Source organism: Teleopsis dalmanni, chromosome X (assembly GCF_002237135.1).
Source record: "Teleopsis dalmanni isolate 2A chromosome X, ASM223713v2, whole genome shotgun sequence".
NCBI lineage: Eukaryota > Metazoa > Arthropoda > Insecta > Diptera > Diopsidae > Teleopsis > Teleopsis dalmanni.
Window position 1 is genome coordinate 63,737,059 of NC_051848.1, and position 25,129 is coordinate 63,762,187.

At 29.3% G+C, this 25,129-nt stretch overlaps 1 protein-coding gene across 3 annotated transcripts; it reads right to left on the reverse strand.

Moving 5' to 3' along the window:
* Positions 1 to 5,046: 5,046 nt before the first annotated feature.
* On the reverse strand, positions 5,047 to 22,206 carry LOC119688900. 3 transcript variants are annotated; one of them, XM_038103565.1, is made up of 6 exons: positions 21,537 to 22,206; positions 12,013 to 12,274; positions 11,750 to 11,947; positions 10,339 to 10,506; positions 6,280 to 7,666; positions 5,047 to 5,119 (listed from the first exon to the last, which is right to left on the reverse strand). In XM_038103565.1, exons 2-6 carry the CDS (start codon positions 12,259 to 12,261, stop codon positions 5,100 to 5,102), a joined length of 2,022 nt encoding a protein of 673 aa, XP_037959493.1. In that variant the 5' UTR covers positions 12,262 to 12,274; positions 21,537 to 22,206; the 3' UTR covers positions 5,047 to 5,099. The 3 variants fall into 3 exon arrangements, with proteins under 3 accessions (XP_037959493.1, XP_037959494.1, XP_037959492.1); XM_038103566.1 differs by having other exon boundaries at positions 5,065 to 5,119; positions 6,295 to 7,666; positions 21,537 to 22,205; XM_038103564.1 differs by lacking the exon at positions 5,047 to 5,119 and having other exon boundaries at positions 5,579 to 7,666; positions 21,537 to 21,622; positions 21,699 to 22,206.
* Between the last annotated feature and the right edge of the window lie 2,923 nt (positions 22,207 to 25,129).

A 25,129-nucleotide genomic window follows, 5' to 3' on the forward strand; every position in this document is an offset into this window, starting at 1 on the left:
TAAGTGAAGTTAGAAACTGATCAACACCTTTTCGGAGAAAATTCGGAAATCTGTATTCGACACCAGGTGATTTTGGGGGCATTTCTTGCTGACTTTACCTTTGACATTAATTGCTCTATACTTTATTCAGAGTTTGAATATATTCTACCCCTATATCTACTATTGTAGACTAATATAGAAAGTGCATATGCCTTGTTGTGAGCTAAGGCATCGTATCCGAGTATTAAAGTAAATCACCTGGTAGATTACTTTTTGCTACACCCCATCTACGCTGCTATTAAGTCTTAAGATAAGAATCCTGAAAAACAAACAAAATTCATGTTGTAACTTAAAACCAGGCAGTACTGAGTATTGCTCTAGCGACGACAAGTGAGGCTGCTTTTGTACGGTGAAGACTTACAACATAAGCGCTGCTTTACTTTAGCTTTCTTCTGTTTTTATCTTAGGTCAAATATCCTTAATGTCTGACGGAGAGATTCTATCAAAGTCATTCTCACGGACTGAGTTCATTGTCTCAAAGTCCATGAGAAAGCTCTTTTCAAAGTGTGTGTCGCGTTTACGCACAGTCGATCAAAAACAACAATGTGTTGATGATGCAAAGCTGTGTTTGGCCATGTTTAATCATAATAAATCAGATTTTTTGCGTCGATATGTGACAATGGATGAAACATAGATCCATCACTTCATTTATGAATCAAAACGATCATCATCTGAGTGGACTGCAGCCGGTGAACCACGTCCGAAGCGTTTAAAGGCACAACAGTCTGCTGGGAAATTTATGGCTTAAGTATGGCATAATCTTCATTGACTATCTCGAAAAGGGAAAAACCAGTAGTGCCATGTAGTCACTACTACATGGCATTACTGGATCGTTTGAAAGCAGAAATTGTGAAAAAACGATCGCATATGGCGAAGAAAAAAATTTTGTTTGACCAAGACAATGCACCATGTCACAAGTCAATAAAAACGATGGCAAAATTGCACGAATTACACTTCGAATTGCTTCCTCATCCACCGTATTGTCCAGATCTGGCCCCCAGCGACTACTGACTGTTCACTGATCTCAAAAAAATGCTATATAATTTATGCTATAATAATTTATGCTATATAACAAAATTTATAAACAACGTAAAGGTATGTGAATGGATTCGCCGTCGTCACATTATAGTTGATATCGTGATGAAAGAATTACTGGATAAATGTATGGGCGATATGAAATACAGACCAAAGTTATTGACGAAGTACGTAGATGATATCTTCGCGTTATTACGTAGAAATAAAAAAGATCAAAAGCGCAACATTGTTCATCAAATAAACAAAGAATGCTGTATGCAGCTTGACTATAGCTTGCTGATCATAGCGGAATCAGCATAAACGGTAAGTTAGATTCAGTGCTACACACTTCTGAATAGTGTGTAAACAGGAAGCGTTACTTTGTGTGTAAGATAAATTCCTAAAACTGTAATATTGCGCCTCCAGGTTAGCATGGCCCACCTATAATAAAAATAGATCCTCGGAACTCATCAAAAGAGGTCGCGTGAACACTGCAAGGCTTACTATAGTTCGTTCTGGTCATTGGTGTATGGGAACCCAAGCAGAGAAACTGAGAATTCCTCATAATCCTCACTGCAGTAGTTGTGAAAACCCGCAGGAAAATGAAATCATAATACATTTTCTCTGATATTCAGATATATCTCTGAAGATATAAGTTCTTAGGAAGATACTTCTACATGAAAGGCCTATTAAATTATATAAATTCGGCGGGATGGATTTAATCTTTACTTTTCTATACTAGGGTTCTTCAAGAAATGTGGCAGCAAAACGGCGAAAATCGTTAATTGACCAATTAGCCCTTTCAAAATATTTTCACATTATATATATATTTTATTAGTTCCCTGAAGTTGACTATGAAAGACATTTGAAATATTGGAATATCACTTTAATAAAATATAATTTTTATATATATATTTAGATTAAGTTATAGTTTTTAATTAAATGACTATTTCAATGACCGGTTCAAAAATTATTATATTATTTTTTAGTCACTAAAAAATGCAATAATAATTCTCATTTTGTTTGTTTTGCATTGTCTATAAAATTAATGAAGCTGTTAGACATGGGTGGACTTTTAATACAATTACTGATTCCAACATTAACAATTACTAATTTCATCAACATTTTTATGAACTTATATATATATATATATATATATATATATGTTGCTGCCTTATCTAATTTAAATGTTTTTTTTTGTGGAAGAGCATTTTTGTGTACTTGCTGTACTAATATTTTTTAAAGTATTTTGTATGATATAAATTTAATTCAAGTACACGATTTAAAAAAGAGTCACATAAAAATTTTAACAAAAACAAAAAAAACCCGAAATAGATATTGATAAAATAGTTACTGAAAAAAATGTTAAATAAAATTAGTGATTGTAGGAAGCATGTACTTTATGAAAATAGGACTGCCGAATTGAATTTTAAATTCGAGAGCCTTGACCTATCTCTTATCATTTATTAGGAGTTATCTAGTTGGTTTCGAATTTTAGTGCATTCAATGAAAAGGAAAAAATATCGAGAAAGTGTGTTGTAAATTCCTTACTTTTCGTACTTACATGTATTAAAAGGTCTAATGTACACCTAATACCTAAAGCTCAAAAAGTACTCGGATTTTGTAAAAAAAACACAAAAATTTAAATTTTATTCCAAATTTATTTTATCTCCTTTAAAATATGCTCCTTCTGAAGCGATACACATATGCAAACGTTTAACCCAATCTTCCATACACTTTTCGTAGGCCCGTGCAGGTATGGCTTTCAGTTCCTTCAGCGAATTCTCTTTTACCGAAATGCTTACCACGAAGGGGCAATTTGAGTTTCGGGAACAGGTAAAAGTCGCACGGCGCCAGATCTGGCGAATATGGTGCCTGAGCGATAACTGTGGTGTTGACAGCCGTGTTTGGTCAAAAAATCGCGTACAACAAGAATTTTCCATAGTAAAAATCGCTAAATGCACTTGAGGTAGTCTCACATTAACAGTTGCTGTAAACAAACTAATTGACAGATGGCGCTTAAATTTGTACCATATGTCAAGAAAGGGTGTACCAACATAACAAAAAAAAATTTGAAAAAGGTCCATTACTTAAGGACTAGTTAACAAACAACAAAATCCGGATACTTTTTGAGTAGAAGGTACTTCCCAATACTCGTTTCTCAGAATAGCGAAAATTTCATATATTGCATTTGTATAATTAAAACTCAATTATTTCTTCAGTTTTCTTGTTTTATTTTATATACATTAGGATTCGTTTTGTTTGCCTTTTGTGGTCTTCAACCACACTTTTACAAACTATAATATTTTACAACTCCAGCGCAAATCTCAAAAGTAATTTTCATAACTTAAAAAAATTAAAAATCATTTCTCCAGTAATATGAAGTTTAAAAATATATAATTTTTTTTACAAAAGATAATCTTTGAAATTATTTCGTATTATAAAAAACATGAGTAAATAAATATATAATAAAAATTTTATATAATAAATGAAAATTTCAAATCATTCAGATATATAAATGTTATCTTTCAATTTTGTGTAATTTATAGAAATTTTTGTATACATCATTTCATAATTTATCATTTAAAATATAATATAATTAGAAATAAATAAATATTTTTAAATAATATATAATAGTGAGTCAACACTCCTCAACAAATAAAATTTTCTAAAATTTTTGTGTCTCTTATTATTTAATTGATATTATACATTTTAAATTGTTTGTTTTAAATTTTTGCTACATTGTCAATTTAATATTTCTGATCTAACTAATGATGTTTATATATATATGCTTACATATGTTTTTATATTTATGTGTCATTATAAATAATTAGTCTTAAAATATTTCTCGCCATATTACGGCTACATATGTTTAAATCAAAATATTACACAGTTAAAAATAAAGAAAAAATATATTACTGGAATCAAAGTATTTAAAAAAATTATATTAAAAATAATGCATACATGTTTGTTTTATTAATATTAAAAATTTAAAATAAAAAGTAATTTTGAAATAAATATATTAAAATAAGAAACAATTTATAAGTAAAAGCTTTTGAGTACAAATTCTATATGTGGATCATGTCGCACAAATTTCCAAAGTTTTTTACATAATGTTGAAATTAAATACATAAAAATAATAATAAACAATTTATAAGAAACAACTTTAGAAAACAATGAAACATGTCAGAAAAATTTTCGAATTTGTTTTTGCAGTGTAGATCTCATGCGGAATATGTTACAAAAATTTCCAAAGTAACTTTTGGAGTACAAATTTCATATAGACCATGTCACAAAAATTTTCAAATTCGTGTTTGTAGTACAGATTGCATTTGGACAATGTCACAAAAATTTCCAAAGTTGTTTTTTTTTCAATTAATGTAATATTTATATAACAAATATTAAACTTAAAATATAAAATATTATGAAATGTTTACTATATATGAAATATGTAATGACAATACGCTAAATTGAGTACATTTGGAAATTAATTTACAATATAGTGAAAGTAAAAAAAAAAATTTTAAAAACACATATTATACCATAAATTACATATTTTGTCATTCAAAGAAATAACATTATATACAAATAAATATATATATAAAATATTTCAAATAATAAAAATTTGGTATCGCTATTCAAAAAAAAAAAAAATATATATATATTAAATTAAAAAAGTTATTTAATAAAATCAAGAATATGTTTAAAAAATTATTGAAAATATTTTAATTTTTTAAGTACTTTAACATATACTTTATTTTAATATAAGCTATGAGTTACAAAAACTTAAAAAATTATCATTGGCAATTATCATTAGTTATATGTTTTTAAACATATGCCAAATATGAATTAGTGTATTAATTGTAAATATATTAAAACTATAATTTCACATTTTAATCCAGATTATTAGCAAAGAAGATATAACTATTTTATATACTTAAATTAAATGTTAACATACAACGTATGATTGAGAAATATTTTCAAATTTATAAAATAATAGAAAAAAAAAGTGTAAACTTAAAATAAAATATAATATTCTCATTTCCTCAACAAAGTGTGTGTTTTTCTAGTTAAAAAAAAAAAATTGAGTTCATTATTAAAATTATTAAACGAAAATCAGTATATATATTAGAAAATAAAAAAAAAATGTCATTTATTCATAGACGAATTCTTCATTGATGAAATTTTTCAAAATTAATTATTTGATATTCAATTACGTGGGAAATTACTTCAAATGAATGAGAAAAAATTTCTACAATGGTTTTTTTCTTTGTATACGTGAAAAAACCATTTAATTAATAAGTCAACAGAAAATTTTCACTTAAAATATGTTGAGTATAAATAATTTTTAAGAATGAATAACGAAATATTACAGCTTTTATGATATATCTTCCCTTATTTAATAAGTTGTGAAAAACTCGTGTTCACATATACTATTTATAATAATAAAATAAATGTATATAATAAGGAAAATCAGTGTTTTTATAGTATACTTCTTATAAAATATGCAACAAATCTCAAATATTAAATTTACACATTGCTATTTCTTATTTATAGTAACAAACTTAAAAAAATTATGCTTATATAACGATTAAAGGTAATGGATTGGATCATCATTTCAAACACAACCTAATATTGTTGAGTCGGTTTTACATTTATTAATCTAAATGTGAACCAGGACTCACATTGTATTTAGCCCAGAACTGTTAATTTTTTAATGCGAAATAATGCAAGATTTTACATAGTTACACAATTTAATACTTGTATATAACAACGTTAATGAAGTGCTTTAGGAAAATGTTAAACATAATGATAAAAGTAAATTTCCAAATAAATGTTCGACGTTGATCTGTCTGTGGTTTATACTCATATTTAAAAACCACCATCTTAAAGCCAATTAATATCTAATTATTTATGCCAATATTTTTAAATACATATTAATTTTTTTTTTCTGAACCATAATAGAAAAGACAGTGTATTTTTATACGAGTAGCTAAAGCATTTAAGAGGTTAAATCTATTGAGACTATACGCCCCGTTGCAGTAAATTGTGAGACTAATGGCAGGCTTCTCGCTGTACGTTCACATTCTACGTTTTGAGATATATTGTTTAAATTTGTTACTAAATTGCTACTACTTCCATTGTTACTAGTAGAAACCGCTAAAGTATTTGTATTTGCTAACCAGTCTGTAAAAGCATTTGTACTTGGTAATGTAGCGCGCTTACTTGCTATGATGGTACCTGTTGTTTTCTGCATACGATTCTCCTGATTGTAATTATGGAAATTCGTGCCTTCCATATTCGATGACAAAAAATTATTCGGCGCAGCAACAAAAGCTGTTAAGGGTGTTGTTGCCGTATAATTGGAAAATATATACATAGATGGTCCTAGAGGTCTTGGTAAAACATTTGTTACATTTGGTGTTTCGGTTGTAAGCAGTGCCGTGGCTATGGGTGTAGTTGATATTATTGTTGATGAGGTCGAAGGGGACGCAGTTGGTGGTGTTAACAAGACTGCACCCTCATATGGTGGAGTATTATTGGTTACTTTATCATTATTTACAGCAAAAGGTTTAACTTTCATAACTGGCGTTCCTAATCGAATCTTGGCACTATTGGTCAATGATTTGCGGAATACTGTGAGTGTTGGTTGTTCATTGTTATTAACGCACTGACTGGCTACTGATAATGTGCGAGCATTATTTAGAACAACTTTTGTTGTATTTAATTCTTTATGAACAGCACTCGATGTATTAACAATAATATTACTATTCACTAAATGTGCAGTTATTGTTTTATTTGAATGCGAATTTGTTTTCACACCATCTTCGTCCTCATCAGATGAACATAAATCGATTGTATCTACAAGTATTTGGTTGGCTGTTGATTTCTTGTAATCTGCATTATCATTATTTTCCCAGATTTGTTTAATATTAAATTTTGTGTCAATATCCATAGGTGACTCATCTGTTTGTTTAACTTCTTGATCATTAATTTTTTTAATTCGTACTGCAATTGGTCGACAATGTTTAATTAGTTCCCCATTGAAAAAATCAAGATCCTCTTTACGTTGACGTTGTGAATACTGACGTCGTGGGAAACTATAAACATGAGACCCTACATCCTGTTGTTTTTTATAAGTTACATGAGTATTGCTGGATAAACACTTTTTATCAAAATATTTCGGCCGTTGTAAACCTTTTAATAACAATGGCGCTTGACAAAACCGATCGAGACGATCGAAACGTTCACTAATATAATCTGTTGTAACGTTCGCTTTTGTAGTACGTATTAACAGTTCACCAGCAGGTGAAGTTAATGGAATTGTTGGGCATCGTGCTAGGGATTGAACAGCACGATTACGTCTTGGCAAATGCTTTGTTTTGTGCAGTATCATGAAATCATCTTTTGCAGGACTATCATGTTGCTTAACATTATTTAATTTTAATGCTTCGTCAGATATTAAACCAAAATTTAATAAAAACATATTACGTTGTTCATTGGATTCTATTGAGTTACTTGGTTCTAACTCTTCTTGATTATCATTCATTGGTTCTGGGGTATCACATAATATAACATCATCGTCGTCATCAAAACATGTCTTTTCGTGTTCCTGTGAATTATAAAGACAGTTAAAATAAATTTTTGTTTTAAAAACTCAAGCTTATGTTTAAATTCATGTTAAGATATTTAATATAGTTTTAATGTTTTTATCTTTTCAATAACTAAATGAAAAAATCGCAGTACTTATTACTGAACACAGAACACAGAAAAACAGATAACATCATTTTTATCACTTGAGATAAGCAGTTCGCGAACAACTCAAAGTGCAGGGCTATAACAAAATCTATATGGGAAATAATATAAATCATTCATTTGATATTAGTGAATATGACTAAATCAAAAAACTGCATTTAAGCATTTAACCGCTTGTGGATGCATTCAGCAAATTTAAGTTGTTTCTTGAATATGTGATCCAAACAGTAAGTTATATACAAGTTATTACCGATCAAGCCATACATTCGATGAAAATTAGAATAAAACTTTAACTTTCGATTAATTTTTACCTTCAAATTAAAACAAAATTTTAGACAAGCAAAATACATAAAAAATGTCTTTGATTCTTAATTCACTGGTTTCATATCTTGAACATAAGAGCAATTTACTAATATAGGGACAACAGAGCCCTAAAATTATTCACAAAAGTTGATACGCTGCCCAACCCCTGCATTATTAATTCCTGTATAGTTAAAGCCTAGTGTGGTTCAAGGATAAGCTCCCCAGCCATAAAGGCGCAAAAGTGCGCAATAGCACTAACTCAAAAAACCACCACAACAACAACAACTAGGCTAACTATCATCTTTCCAACGAGCAAATGTAATTCATGGTTTATGTATAAAAACTAATGTATAAATTGTGAGCAGTAAGCAAATATATTTATTCAGAATAAGTGAATGCTCGTGAATTCTGCTCGTGAGAAATCTGAATTAAATGAGATGAAGTTTCTTACAATTTTCATGCTCCAAGTATATATTGGAAATATACGGACTAATGTTGTTGTTGTTGTTGTAACCCGCCGGGACCTGAAAGCAGATAACATGAAAGGATTACAAGACGAATACATGGGATAAGAAATGGAAAAGGTGGGAGTGAGTGTTGGGATGAGGGAAAGGGGAGGGGTGGGAGTAATTTGAACCTAACCAGGATCCAGTCGAAGAAACCTAGCCACTTCAAGGGGACGAGTCCAAATGTCGATTGGACTTAAATTGGTGTGTGCGTTGGGGCAAGAAAACAGATGGGCGACGTCATGGGGCGTGGAGCTGCAGTTTGGGCACACATTAGGAATGGACGTGTTAATACGTGACAAGTAACTGTTAAGCACATGGCTATATCCTGATCTCAATTGAGATAGGACAGTTCTTGCCGTACGAGGAAGATTACGTTCATCCTGAGAAATGTTAGGCGGAGGCCTATTGAGGACCTACGGACTAATCGAATAATTAAATATACGAGAAAACTGTATTAAAAATTTTAGAGCACAATAATGATATAGTTTTAGCTGCAATTTCATATCGCAAAAAAAAGTTAAGAAATCACGCATGAACTAAAATAAAATAAAAATACATAAACGCACTATTTGACTCATTAATCCTCACAAATATTTTAAAAGTAATACTCACTTTCACACTTTCACTTTTTATAAATAAATTTATTCCAATTGAATATGACTAATTAATAGTGAATATGACTAATTTAAACGTAACATATTAATTTTGTACGATTAGGTGACGAGATAAAAAACATTTAGATAAGTCGATAGCTAATGACGTATAAGCATAAATGTACAATTTACTGAACCTAACCGTTACTAACTTTGATATATAGCTTTATTGTGGTTTTATGCCCGATAGATTTACTCTACATTATTTATTATGCACTGTGCACTGTGCTATACTGTGCTAATTAGTAACTCAATGCTCATTATAATCTTCAGTATATTCATGAGCCAAACAATTAGTTGTCACTCATATATGCGTCATTTGTCAGTATGTGCCCCCTCATGATATGCAGTTCTCCCCTCATGATATCGTCGATCTGTTTTCATACCCCAGTGCACATATTTCATTTAGTCCAATTGATTTTTAGCTGCATCCAATTAAAATGGCTATATTTCTCCGCATTGACACAGATTAGCTTTAATTAAAATCCCATCCATTCCCAATCCACTTACATTTAACCAGCAATCTTCTCAATATTTCACACTTTCACTCTACCTATCCATATCCTAACCCTATCCATATCCTGTATACGCATTTGTAATTTCTTTTGTATTATCTGCTATTAGATCCTCAAGGATTTAGAAAAAAAATTTCTTTGATTCTTCACTAACTGATTACATATCTTGAAAACAGGAGAGACATTTATTAATATACACTTTATTTTAACATAAAATAGAGATTTGTTTAGCAGAATCGACGGCATTATTATCATTCTGTGAACATTAAATAAATAATTGTTTTACGCTATTGAAGTGTCCCCAATATTTTTGAGTTAAACCCTAATTATTTATGATAGTTTCTTATTTATTTATGGTGGGGTTCTACATTTTAATTAAGGTGCTGTTGATATTGTTTCTATTTATTCCTTGTTTTAGTTGATAAATTTTTGTTGCCTTGTGCTATATTTTTGAGTTTAGTCTCTTACCACTTTTTACTTGAATCATTAATGAAAATTTCAAACGATTATAACATATAAGGACTTTTTTGGTTTTAAAATATTAATTACCTGCATAGCTTCCTTTGAGTACAATTCAGCATCACAGTGATCACATAAATATATATCGAATGGAGCAGGCTCTACCATTACATTAGTGCTCATCCGTTTTTCATGATGATCTTGCTTAGACTTTGCTTGCAATAAAGTCTTACGGTACCGATGTTGTTGATCATAACTCTTTATGAAATAGAAAATTATAGAAACTATTAATTATATTGCTAAACATAAACATCGATTATCTTTCAATTGATATTTATTTTTGTAATTATGTAAAATATATTGATAGTGATTAATTAATATCTAAAAACAATAAATACTAACATATGAAAAGATTTGAATATACTAATATTTGCTCAGAGATTGGAATTGTTAATCCCTTTATAATTATTAAATTGTAAATATATTAATATAAAAAATATAAACTTATTTAGTTTAAGCAAAAAATGCGAAACAGGTTTTATGTCCTAAACATGATTTAGTTTAAAATTAAAAACTATTTTTTTTTTATATAAATAAAAGTTTTGGTATAGATTTTTGAGTTGTGTACTATATAAATAGCAACGTAGACGCTTTAAATATATTTCACCTCATAAAAGACGCGTGAGTGCCAAAACCACTGTTTACAACATGTTTAAATCCATGCAATTAATGCTGTAAACATGTTTGAAAATGACTTTCAGAAAGTGTTTAATCTAAAACACCATAGAGTTGCATCACAGAAAGCATCTGCGCGACATATATACATTTTATTACGTCAAATATTACTTCAGCCGTTCGAAGCAACGCGTATTTAAATGTTTGAATATTTTTGAACTCTATTAGATTCATAGTTCAGAACATTTCTAAACTAAATAAATGAATTTATTACTTTAATAGGTCGTTGTTTCATTTAAAATCTGAAGGCTTTAAATTATGGAGACACGGTGGAAGATCTCTTCTATATGAAAAAGTTAATTATGTATTAAATCAGATATCTGACATTATCTCAGCCTGATTTAATTTTAAAATGACAGTAATACATTACTGTAAGATTACATTTGCCTAACTTAGGTCAGAAAGAAGTCATTTGATAAAGGCCTATCATCAGAGCAGCCATGCAACTCTTGACCGCATGACATGTACACATATAAGTAAAATTGCCCAACCAAAATTTTAGCTTATGTGGCAATTTAAGCTACAAATTGATAGAGGTTTCTAAATCAAGAAAATATTTAATTTTATCTCTTCTTTCCGCACTTTCTGCGTTAAACTAAATTAACATTAATCTAATACATATTGTTCCTGCAACTCCTGAACTACATTCTTATTACTTGTAAAGGCATAAACAAAAAAATTATGAAAAAAAATATATTTAATATATACATATATATTAAATATATTTTAATAATTACAAAAAAAAATTATTTAAAATTTTTATTACCATATTTTCGTTTCGAAACGTTACAAGTAATTTGTTGTTTCGCCTATCGAAAAGTGAGGTTGTGGAATTATAATTATTTATGAAACGCAGACTAGTTTGTTCATAGGAAGCCAAATCGTCACAAAATCTTAGTAAAAAAACACTTTTGTGAAACTGATAGCAAATAATTACTATTTCTTTCATTTTGCCTAACCAATCCTAGAAATATAGAAAACAATTTAGTAAGAAATAAAATCAAAAAAAAAAACTTAGTTGATTCTTACTCCGACAAATTTCTTAGGCTTTATAAATGGAACTGTGTAGGTTACATCTTCAGGCCACCACTCAGGCTCACTAGCATCTATCTTTCCCTGCAGATTAATATATCCAAGTGAGCATTGCACCATAAATGGTATAAAGCTTTCCAATTGTTTTTCAGTAATCCTTTGTAAGGATGTTGGATATCCACTTGCGAATAGAAGAGGCAAGTTTGATATCATGTTATTGCGTTTAAGGTTCTGTTGGTCTTCCATTTTAAAAAATTATCTGAAAAGGAAAGAGTTATTAATTATTTAAAATTAATTTATTTTAAAAATTTAAGTTTGATAACTAAGTTGTAAATTTTTTTTTTCTATGAATATTTAAAAGCTTAAGTATGGATTATTTCTTAACAGATGTTTACCATGTACAAGTTGTAATATATTTACAGAGATATAGCTATCATCCGATAGCTTGATATAAAAGTGGTTTACTGAGTTTCGTTATGATCGTATAAACATCAAATAAGCTAAGTGATCAAATCGAATCTCATAACAGAAAAGCTACTTATTTCCCAAAGCCCTTTGATCAGGAACCTCATTTTTTAGAAACAAGTAAAAAAAAAATGAGAAAACTGTAAGATTAAAGCTAGGTAATATTTGGTAATTTTCAGTCTAGCAATTGTTATATTTATGTGGTCACCAATGCTACATACAATCACAATCAAATTGTACGATTTTAAGAGAAAAATTAATATTTTTAGCTGTGAGCTAATGTCGGGTTTAAGACGAAACTAGTCATTCCATTTATTGCAGCGTATGCTGTTCTATTGTCTATAGAACATAGAGATGTGTTTCATTAAACTTGGTATGACTGAGGCGAATCGGGGATCGGGAATATTTCACGATATTACTGCTTACGTCGAAGAAAACACGTCATTGAGTAGAAATTGTTATTCTGCAGCTCCGAAACGTGAAGTCGGCTGCTATTACAATCAACTGTAAAATTTGTTATAGCAAAATAGCCGCACTCTGCATACATATGTTACCTGTTGAATTCAAATTGGTGGTATTTTATTAGACATACGTACAAACCAGCTTATACATAATCGAAATTTTTATACCAGCGATCCCTAGGGGATTCACTTAGGCCTATTGATCCATTGTTTTACCGCATATAGAGGAAAGTTCAGGTTTTAAAACCACTAATTAGAATATTTAGCGAAGCTCAAAATACTATTTAGTGGGAGGTCCTGATCAAGATCCTCAAGAAAGGGGCCTCATAAAGTGTTGAGTCGCCGGCGTGCATGAGCTGGGAAAGGACAGAGTAAACAAGTCAACAAAAACGAATTATTTTCTATTTTCTTTGTAGATATATTGGAAGTAGAAAAAAGCCATCGTAGATAAACTGCTTTTTAATAATCTTTGAGAGCTGGAGAAATGAACGATTGGACGCTTACGGATCAAATCACCAGTTGTACTCCAAACTTTTTAGATAGCGCTCACTTGCAAATTTTTATTGTCTTGAGAACATGACAAAGGTCCGTCTTCTGTTTATTTAGATCCATTTATTTTGTATCATTCTGACGTTCCATCTACGAACACACTATCGAAATTGAGAACTCTTTAAAATCCTAGGACCAAAGAGTAAAGGGGTGTAAAGACAAATTTTTATTTTGTGTATACGTGTTGGTATGTCAACAGGGTACCGTACCAATGCGAACCTCGTGTTTGACATGCAAGTTTAGTTGTTATTCTAAAGTTTTTAGAAAGATGTAAGTGGTTCCAATTGTTTGACTTTAAGAGAAATACAATCTTTGATTATTTTCAGGTTTCGGTACACAACTCACGTTGGTGATTACTATGTATACACTTTACAACTAATGAATTCAAGCGATTTTTACGAAATTAAAATTAATAATTGCACTACGACAATAAAGTAAGCGAATAATGAAATAAAACAAAACAATATTAAGCGTTTTCGGTAACTCGCAAGTGTGACAAAAAACGCATGCTGGTTTATATTCGCTAAGCGAGACATTGGCATCACTGTTGCAATCTGTCAAGCAAATCACATTTTGTAATAAAAAAATTAAAAAATTAAAAGGAATGAAATGTTAGAAATTTATTTCCCAATTTTCTATTTTTTTGCAATTTTTCAATTTTATTTGAATTTTTGTTTACATGTAATTTTTGACATACCTATGTATGCAATATTCGATTCACAAAAGTTCGCTTAGTGCGTTGGTAACACTTTTTTCTTTACTGGCCGAAGTGTTTTTTTTTTTTAATATTTCGCCGCCATATCATCTATTTACTTTTATAAAAACTTGCATACTCCCGTTAAAACTAATTGTTCTCTTTTGCCGCTATTTTAATGTACATTTTTGTATAGATTTTGTATGAAAAATTGACTAATTGCTACACATTTATTGATATAATTGCGAAAATGGTAAAGCATTATACATCTATATATCTATATATATACATCTATATATATAAAGAAATTATTTCCAAGTTAGTTAGTTAGTTGTGGTGTAGGGAGGACGAAACCTCATCAATTAGCTAAAAGCAAAAGGAAAGCCGTTTTGAATCCACAAAAAACCTCGTAATAGTGGGTAGTAGATAGAACCAGCCAGAGGCATTAACAAAGGTAAAAATCTGGCTAATGCTAATGCTGGAGATACCGTTAAGTGAGTTGAAGAAGGGGGCCCCCAAAAACATTATTTCTTTCGAAAGAATCCACAAAAGAAATAAAGAAAGAAAGAAAGAAATAATGTTTTTGTCTAATATTATTGTCGTATTATACCATCCTTCTGTACTCTTCTTTTTTTAGATAAACACGCACTAAAATTTAGACACAATTTCTGCGACCTAAACTAATTATAATGAAATAAAATAACTTTTCGTCACATATGTATATAGTTTTTAGGGTAGTATAATATATATTAAAATCGCTTATATTTATTTTGGAACAAGTTTCAAATATAATACGGGGCAGAATTAGTGAACTTACCAACGAAATTATTGGTACTTGCGCTGTAGCGCAGCTTTTTGTCAATATTTTATATATTGCATTGTTATAAAACTAAAAATCCATATTTTTTTAAAATAAAATTACAAATTAATAGAATACTTTAAAATATTTTTTTTAAAATTAACTTTTTTAAAAAAAGTTTGATACTAATTTGAAAAAAAAAAAAATTAATATAAAAACAACGCATATATTAATTCATAAAGAATTAATGTAATACAAAGTTAAAACGTAATAAAAAAAGAACTTTACATATTACAATATAAAAAAATTATTATAGTTTATCAAATTTGTTTTCAAATTGTGTAGAGGAAAAGCAAAACGTAATTGTCATACCGTTTTGCCACAGTTCATTTGCACTGAAATTCGCACCGTATACAAATTGTATGTACGAGTGTATACGAGAACGAAAACTGTTCCCATTACATTTTTAAAACTGTTCTCACTTGGTAAACAAGAGTGTTGTGTTCGATCATTCTATTATTGAGCATTTATTTACATAAATATTTATTTCATGCATTAATACGATTCTTTTAATGTTTTTATATAAATAATAATTTTAAAATTATATAAAATTTTATTTGCTTTAATATTAATAGCAGAACATAAAAATATAAATAATATATAACGCAGGAGAAGTAAAGTTCCAAAACAATTTTACACACACACACATGTACTTATTACACTTCAATACGCAAACAGCACTAATCATACATGTAGAGCACAGCACAGTTTTCTATTTGCAAAAAATCAGCAGTTTTTTCACGACACCTTTAAGGAAAATTTTTTTTTTAAATTCTCTTAATGAGTTGAGTTACTGAATAAAATGAAATAGACATACATTACTTCTGAAATTTCAAAAAACATTGTTATTGCTAAGTGTTTGATATTAAAGTATGAATACATGTACATATATAAGTATAGAGTGGTCCCATTGAACTGCGACCGTCTTCAAGGCGCTTATAAGTGTAGGTAAGAAAGAAGCGAGACAGTAGGACGGCTTCACAAACAATTTTGTATTTGAAATTGATTTATTTATATATTATTAAAATAATTCACTTATAATAAGATTTTAACATTTTCCCTGAAAGGTACTGAATGACCAAATAAGTAATTTACAAGAAATTACCGATGAAGTGTCCAAAATAATTACCGATGTCATTTCCTAAAAATTCATATAAAGACTACTTATAAAGATCGATTACCATTGATCGAAAGATGTTACCGCCTAAATGGGATTTAGGTTCAGTATGAAATATTACTTAGTGCACACTTTAAGAAGATTATATGGGCTCCATATTCCCCTTGTCTATACACATAAAACTACTAAAACTCTTGAACTGATAGCAAAAATAGCTGGATTTTATAATTTAAATGTACGTAGAAACATTTGCGTACCCAGGATAAAATTTAACTGTAATAGCGATATATTTCACTGAAAACCCATAATTGTTAATGTTATTGAAACCCCTGAATACAACTTTCTATATAATAAGAATAAATTTTTTATCAAATTTAACAAAATTTTCACTATAATGGAAAATTAATCTACTGATCACTTAAATAAATACTTAAAAACGGACTCAAATTGATATTTAAGTTCCAAAAAGCGAAAAATTTCAGCAAAGTTCCAAAACAAAAAAACTTGACTAAATAGAGAGAACAACTTCTTGAACGAACGCGACCAATTATTGAATATCCAGCTTCTCTGATGAGAAAAAATTGTCCAATTAAACAATTTATAAACAAAAAAAATTATCGTTTTCACTTAACTGATTATACGAAAATCGAGAACCTTAAATAGCCAAAAGTTACTTCATTTATTATGGGTAGGTAGGTTGTTGTTGTTGTAACACGCCGGGACCTGAAAGCAGATAACATGAAAGGATTACAAGACGAATACATGGGATAAGGAATGGAATAGGTGGGAATGAGTGTTGGGATGAGGAAAGGGGAGGGGGGGAATAATTTGAAACTAACCAGGATCCAGTCGAAGAAACCTAGCTACTTCAAGGGGACGAGTCCAAAGGTCGATTGGACTTCAATTGGTGTGTGCGTTGGGGCAGGAAAACAAATGGGCGACGTCATGGGTCGTGGAACTGCAGTTTGGGCACACATTAGAAATGGACGTGTAAATACGTGACAAGTAACTGCTAAGCACATGGCTATATTCTGATCTCAATTGAGATAGGACAGTTCTTGCCGTACGAGAAAGATTACGTTCATCCTAAGAAATGATAGGCGGAGGCCTATTGAGGACCTTGTTGGGAGTCAACCTAGGTCTCGAAGAAGATACTGCATCTGGGTCTACGTCCCGGAGCCACTCGTCAAAGACGACCAAGTGCCGTTCAACCACCCCCAAAGGGAATTCACATAATGGGTAGGTATTTCTTGGCCGTGCTTGTTGTTAGTCTTGTTATAGCCCGCAGGGATCTGTAAAGCAGATAACATAAAAGGAATTACGTGACTAATGCATGAGTTAGATTATGGATTGGTATTGGTTGTGTAAAAGTGGAGGGGATTATTTGGGAGTAAGAGCGAATTGTGGAATGAATGAAACTTAAATTAAAGTCAACCAAGAACAATACGGAGAAATCTAGTCACTTCTATGGGGATCTCTAAAGATCGATTGGACTCAGGTTTGTGTATACATGACAGAAGGAAAAACAGATACATAACGTTATGTAGGGTAGACCTACAGTTGAGGAACACATTAAAAATAGGCGCATTAATGTGTACAACATAAATGTGTTCAATCCAACATAAATTATTAATTTAGTTATATTAAATTACTTTATATTAAATAAACATAAAAGTATTGATTTACCTTTACTAAAATATTATATATGATATAAACCATATTTGAATACTAAAAAAAAAAAAATTTTTTTTATGTGGTATACATATATATATATATGTACAACATAAATGTGTTCAATCCAACATAAATTATTAATTTAGTTATATTAAATTACTTTATATTAAATAAACATAAAAAGTTAGTTTAACTTTAATAAAATATTTATATATGATATAAAACATATTTGAATCTAAAAAAAAAAAAAATTTTATTGATGGTATATATATATATATATTATATAATATATATATATATAAATATATATAAATTATTATAATATATATTATATATATATATAAGTATAATATATATATATATATACGACATGACACATTCTTCTAAATTGAACTGAGATCGAACTGAGAACTGAGAAATTGCAATATTTTAGTAGAAATTTATTTTGTATGTCATTCGATATCTATATATATATATATAAATTGTCTATTGGAACAAGTTTGTTCCGTATTTCGGCTGAATATTCATGATTATTATTATTATTATTATTATTATTAAAGAGTAGACGTGAAAATTGCCCAACAGCCGGTACTGCGGCCAGAAGAGACCTATTGTACCAGTTTCACTATTGATTAAACAAAGCCCCTTAAAGCTTTGTGAATAAAGTCTAGAACTAAATCTAGAGAAGAGTTCTTAATCTGTTCTGGTGACAGAAATTCTTTATGAAACAGGTTTCTTCTGTGCGTTATTAAAGCTGGACAGTCACAAAGAATGTGCATGGTCGTTTTCTCATCTTCGAGGCACAATCTGCATTCCGAGTTAGCAGATAATTGTAGTTTATGAAGGTGATATTTCAGACCATAATGACCTGTAATAAAACCCTTTATCAACCTTAAATTACATTTTGAGAATTTAAGAATGTCTTTGTAGGAGTACGGTGTTATCAGTGCTTTGCTTTGTCTGAGTCCTGGAAAGTTTACATATCATGAATATTCATGATATGTAGCGATCAAAGGGTCGTACATAAATTATGTAATTACGTTTATATTAGAGTATGATTAAGGCCTAACGATACTTCGATTTTACAATATGTCACAATACTTATTTATCTAAATTATGTTTAGTACTACATCGCTGATATTATGTGGGTTTTGATTAGCATATCTATATTTGCGCCCGATCTGTATTTTTTGTTCGAACTGTCCATTTCGTCGTAATTTTATTAATTTAAATATGTAGAATATCTAGAATGATATAAATTCATTTAGAATGTTATATATTTTAAGTTTAACCAATCGAAAATTAAAATAGTACTAATAGTAAATTTCTGTTGAAAAAATTACCCTAGATTTGCCAATCCAAAAGAACATTATATGATCTTTTTAAAACTTGGCATTCTGAAGACTTCCATTTATATAGGTGAACATCATATAAACAATTAGAGTTATCGTATTTGGTTATATACAATTATATTACAGCCATAAGACTGTCATATCACCAATAGGTTGAACAGAGGGTTGTTATAGCGGTCTGAACACTAAGCATAAGCTCAGAAAGAAATAATGATACTGGTGAAAATCAGTAGATGCGAATTTAGAAAATTTTGAACATGCCGATAGCATTCTGATATTCCTGATCTTTCATAAAGTTCGTAAAACCGGATATGAGCAAACATTGTAATTCGAATAATTCGAACTATCCAAATGATTCCTTTGATTCAAATAGTTAGAATATTTAACATTTTGATGTGCTACATTTTGAAGTATTCAGTTTCATGGTTATTTTCCATGAGTGACTGTTTATATTCTACTGCAACGCAAATTTCTTCAATTCAAATCCCTTATCCGGATCACTTCTAACGCAGCTGCAAGTTTTTTGCATTTTGTAATTCCCATTATAATTTTAGTACAATGAATAATTTAAAAAAATTTTGTCATGTACGAAGGGTGTATGAAGGCTCTAATATATCACTATATCACATTATAACGTTTAAATTGTACCACGAAGTTTTTTTTTAAAAAGGCTCGAACAATAAAATCGCTCATCATTGGGCTAAATATGGACCTAGTGTTACTATAACAACTTAAAAATGAACGCAGTTCAATAGGGGCCACACTGACATATGATTTATATCGATTATTTTACAAAGATATAAATAATTGGGTCCAAATATTACTGAGTATTTATTTCTATGATGATTTGATTGTCTACTAAAGTAATAAAATCAATATTGAAAGTGTCATATTCAACATAAATTGTCCTACAAAACTGAATTTATATCAACTACGAAGTACTTCTCTTTACTCTCTACATGCAACCATTTAATGCCTAAGTTAGTTTATATATATATATGGTGCATAAAAAAAAATTAAAGTGTTCAAATAAATGAGTGCTAGTTAACAGGAATAAAAAAAGAAGAACTTATAGAAAGAACTAAGACATACCAAAGAGTAACACAAAATCAATTTCACAAAATTGTCACCAAAAGTAAAAGTGCTAGCTAACAGCAATAAAATAAAGGAACATATACCAAAGTCTAGCATCTAGCAAGGATTAAAACAAAATCAATTTCACGAAATTAGCACCAAAAATCTACAAAAAGTGTGAAAATAAAACTTTTTACTCCATCTATACAAACACTCAGAAAGATATTTGATTCGGTACCCGCAGGTGGAAAACGCGGTAGAGGACGTCCGCATCTTCGGTGGAAGGACCAGGTGACCAACGATTTGGGGGGGCACGGTACTACCAACTGGCATCAGAAAGCAACTAATCGGGCTGACTGGCGGAGGCTACTCGACGCGGCTAAGGACGACACACGTCTGTAATGGCCAACTAAGTAAGTAAGTAAGTAAGTAATATAAACACTCAACACTTAAGTTGGTTTATATGTATATATGTATGTTACAAAATAAAATAAGTAAAAGTCAATGTGGTAGCTAGCTAACACCTAACAAAGATTTACACAAAATCAATTTCACAAAATTAGTCAAAAATGTCCAAAAGTGCTAGCTAATAGCATAAAAATAATTATCTTTACACCATCCAAGCAATCATTCAATCCTAAGGGCACAAATCAAAATAAGTAAAAGTGCTAGCTAATAGCAATAAAATAAAATAACACATAGCAAAATCTAGCAATGACTAAAACAAAATCAATTTCACAAAATTATCACCAAAAATTTCCAAAAGTGCTAGTTAATAGCATAAAAACGGTCAAAGTCCATTTTCAGTGTTAAAATGTGGTTCTCTATCAATACGAAGTACTGATGCAAATACCATTAGCGGCTATGGCAAAATTTCATGAATTTAATCATGAATTTTTCAATTTTTTTTTGTTTCAGAATTAATGATCCATTCTCGTTGCCTGCATGTTTGATTATATTTGTATACAATTGGATTCGAGAGATGTGAGAACTTATCAGAAACCTTTACATCAATTAGCTACATTTTGATTTGTGTCTTCCAAAAGACGCAAGCAATTACTTGTTAAGCAAACTTTTACGGGTCTTAGCTACATAATTTTGTTTAGTTTTGCGTTTAAATGCATTTGGCATAAACTACAAGAAACGAACACAGATTACAGCATTGAACAAAACCCAGTTTCTCTGGCTTGAAAATTCCTTGAAGTATCAAAAATTATATAAAATCAAAAATTAAAATTAGCAAATGTCAAATGATAATGAAAGAAGCAGTACTTACTACTTTTGTTGTACGTATGAACACATTCAATTTTGCTTTTGCACAGCAGAGCAGGAATTCAGTAGAATGTTGTAATTAGTGGCAGTCTTCGGTGCACAATATATCACATAAAAAACACTGTTGTAATTCGTAAAATTAGAGTTTTAAACTTAAAAAATATACCATATATAATTTTTATATATGTATAGTTATACATATATTATGTATTTATATGATGCATGTATAACTAGAAATTATTCTGGGAGCAGTAACACTCCGCGTCCGCGTCCGCTTGTTTTGTTTATTTTCTCTCGTGCCGTGTTCCTATTCCGCACAGCTGCTGCTGCATCGATGCTTTGGTTCTTAATAATCAGCCAAATGTAGCCCGTTCATTAAAAGATGGCCGCGACAGAATGGTCAAAGAAACTGTTCTCGATTTACTTGAAATTACTGTTCCCATCATAGGCAAAAACGGTTCCCATGATGCAATACGCTAAAAAACTCACTTTATGTACAATAAATATTTTTAATTAAATTTATTACGAACACGCTTCATTTTATTCGTTACTCATTTTTTCTTCGAGTTTATTGCAAATAAAAATAAGCTCAGTTTCACTTTGTATCAGGGTGTTAATATGACAGAAATGAATGTTGGAATGAAAGCATAAAAACGAAAAGTATGTCGTATTTCTTTTGACAGTTTTTTTTTAATACAGATGGCGCACCCTGCGCATATCAAATAAATAGTATTACTTTATGTCAAATTTTATGTATTATGATTTTTTTAAGGCATTTTAATATATAAATTAGTTTATATAAATTTATATTAATCTATGTATCACTATTACCATACTTTTGACTGGTATAAAATATTTTGTTTTGAAATTCTTTTACTATACATATACCACAATGTCTGCGTATTAAAAAAATATTTTGGAAACAGCTCTTTTATGTAGTTCAAATACTTTATCCACTCTTTTGTAAAATTTTTATATTAAAAAAATGAAATAACACATGTTTTAAGTATACTTTATAGTAAATAATGACATATATTTAAAATCTTTGTACACGAATAGATGTTATGTTTGAAGCCAAATGTCGCAGCTGTATAACATATGTTACAGTAAATAATATTTAAACGAACTATTTACGCCTATAAGCACTTTAAACGCTTTAAAGTGAAACATTTTTCTATATTAATAATTCGATAGTGTGTAAAATGGACTTTGATTCTGTAGTAGAAGATTACTGCAATTACATGAGACATAAAAATTTATAGAAATATTTAGTACTTGCAAAAACTTACGCCTTATGCATAATTAAACTACAAATGCTTATTACAATAGCTAACGACTCTCTCAATGTAGTCCAATTCTATTAAATAAAGACGTCAGCTACTGAAATATATTTCCTCAACGACATTTTTGATATACTAAATACTATAGTTTAAAAATTTTTATTGCAAAATTAAATTGGCTGGAATTGATTATTTATTAATCACTTGTAACATGAATAAAAAAAATCTTAAAAATTTAAAAAAGATGATGCTAATGTTTTATGATATCAGGAATTGTAAAATTTTAGTATTATTGAATTAAAAAAATCCCAAAAATTTAAAAAAGAAAATGATTTTTGTATTATTGTTTTTTTACACTCTGAAATATTATTACAAATACAAAGAGTACATTCTTTGTTTATTTAAGTGACACTAAATAAACATCTAAGTTTTAATTTTAAATATTTTGTTCACTAAATTCATTACATATATTAACTATAAATAATTTTAAAATCCGCTAAATAAGTTTTGACTACAATAATTTTATTAAACATTGATGGTTTCTTAAGCTGCTTCCTTTAAAAGCAAACTGACACAATAATTGAAAGTTTGTTTTCAAATCAGGATGGACAGACGGTTAGATAATGTGCTACGAATTCAAATATGATCATCTTGCAAATGAGAATTTAATATTTCTCATTTGGAATTATGTATAATGTATATTTAAATATGTATATGTATATAATATCAAAATATTGTAGACAGCCTGCCACTTCTGTTTTGAGACAAAGCTACTTCCACTGCATCAATTTATTAGCACCTTCGTGAAATATCTCCTTATAAAGTTGAATATATGTACATTAATTGAAGGATTTTAATGAATAAGTAGCACATTGGATAGACCACACAAAATGACCAACTACCAACTTATACTAATAATAAATAAATAAATAAAAAAGTTATAATAAATTTTTTTTAATTATATGTTGCATATTAATGAAACCAAAAAGGACATAAAATTATGTAAAAATAATATTTTTTTTTTTAAATGATCTATTTTAAATTATTTTATTTAACAATACTATATTTTATCTATTAGAATTGGATAATAATTCAAAAAACATACGCGCCAACAACAAAATAATGTACTATATAAAAAAATGTAAAAAAATCTATATTTTATAAAAAACATAAACTGGACAAAAATGCTAGACCTTAATGATGACAATTGGCATTATTGCAGTTGCGTATTGTGCATTTAAAAAAACAGCTGATTTTATTGCTTCAGACTAGTGTTATTTCGCATAAAAAATTAAAATAAAACTCAAAAAAAAACTTCTTACAAAGCGAAATGATGTGAGCTGTCAGTGTCAAATTTTCATTTTACATTACAAGCAACAACAATTGCTGAAGCTTGACTGTAAGCATAACATGATCCGTATGTTCATGTTTTGTAGAGTGTTACTGCCACATCAAAAAAATACTTGTTCTGCAGAGTGTCACATCGGTTTGTCAATTTTGTACTTTTACTATTACTTTTGGACTTTTCGGTTGTGCCTGAATTTTAAACGAAATATATGACGTATGTATATAAATGTACACGACTTTAACTTAGTGACGAGGCTCTCATAACTGAATTTAAAGCCAGATTTATTTTTTTCTCTCACTCTCTGTTTTTTAATTTGTATTGAAAGCAACAACAATTTTGATTTTGACGTACCCGTGACACTTTACATAACATGGGCCGTAGACAATTTTTTTATATAGAGCGTTTTGTCAATTTTTCGTGTGAAATTGATGAAAGTACTTTAGAATAAGAAATTTATGTTTATTTTCTGTACAAAAAATTTTAATAACAATTTTAATAAAATTATGAGTATATAATTTTCATCAATATATTTTACTTTTCAAAATCATTTGTGTGAAAATATTAATCATTTTTATTTATTGGTTTTGTTTTGGCAATTTGACTGAGAATTCCTTCTTTGGAGTGACAAATAAACAGCTGATACTTTTGCGTATTTAGTTTCAAATCAGTTTTAGAGATTTATGACATTTATGTCATTTTATCAAGGACATATGTTATGTATATAACGTTATCATACTATATATTTTTGAATATAAGACCGATACATTAAATTCTATTAATTTGTATTAGAAAAAGATAGTATTCAGACAGGATAGTTTGTTTGTCAAAACACATTAAGTGTCATTGTTAAAATTTTTCATTAAAGTTCATTGTAACTGATGTGAAAGCTAATTTGCATAACGATAAAAGAGCTATTTAAAGTTTTTTGTTTTTTTTCAGTTAGGGTGAGTTATTTTAGTAGTCCTAGGA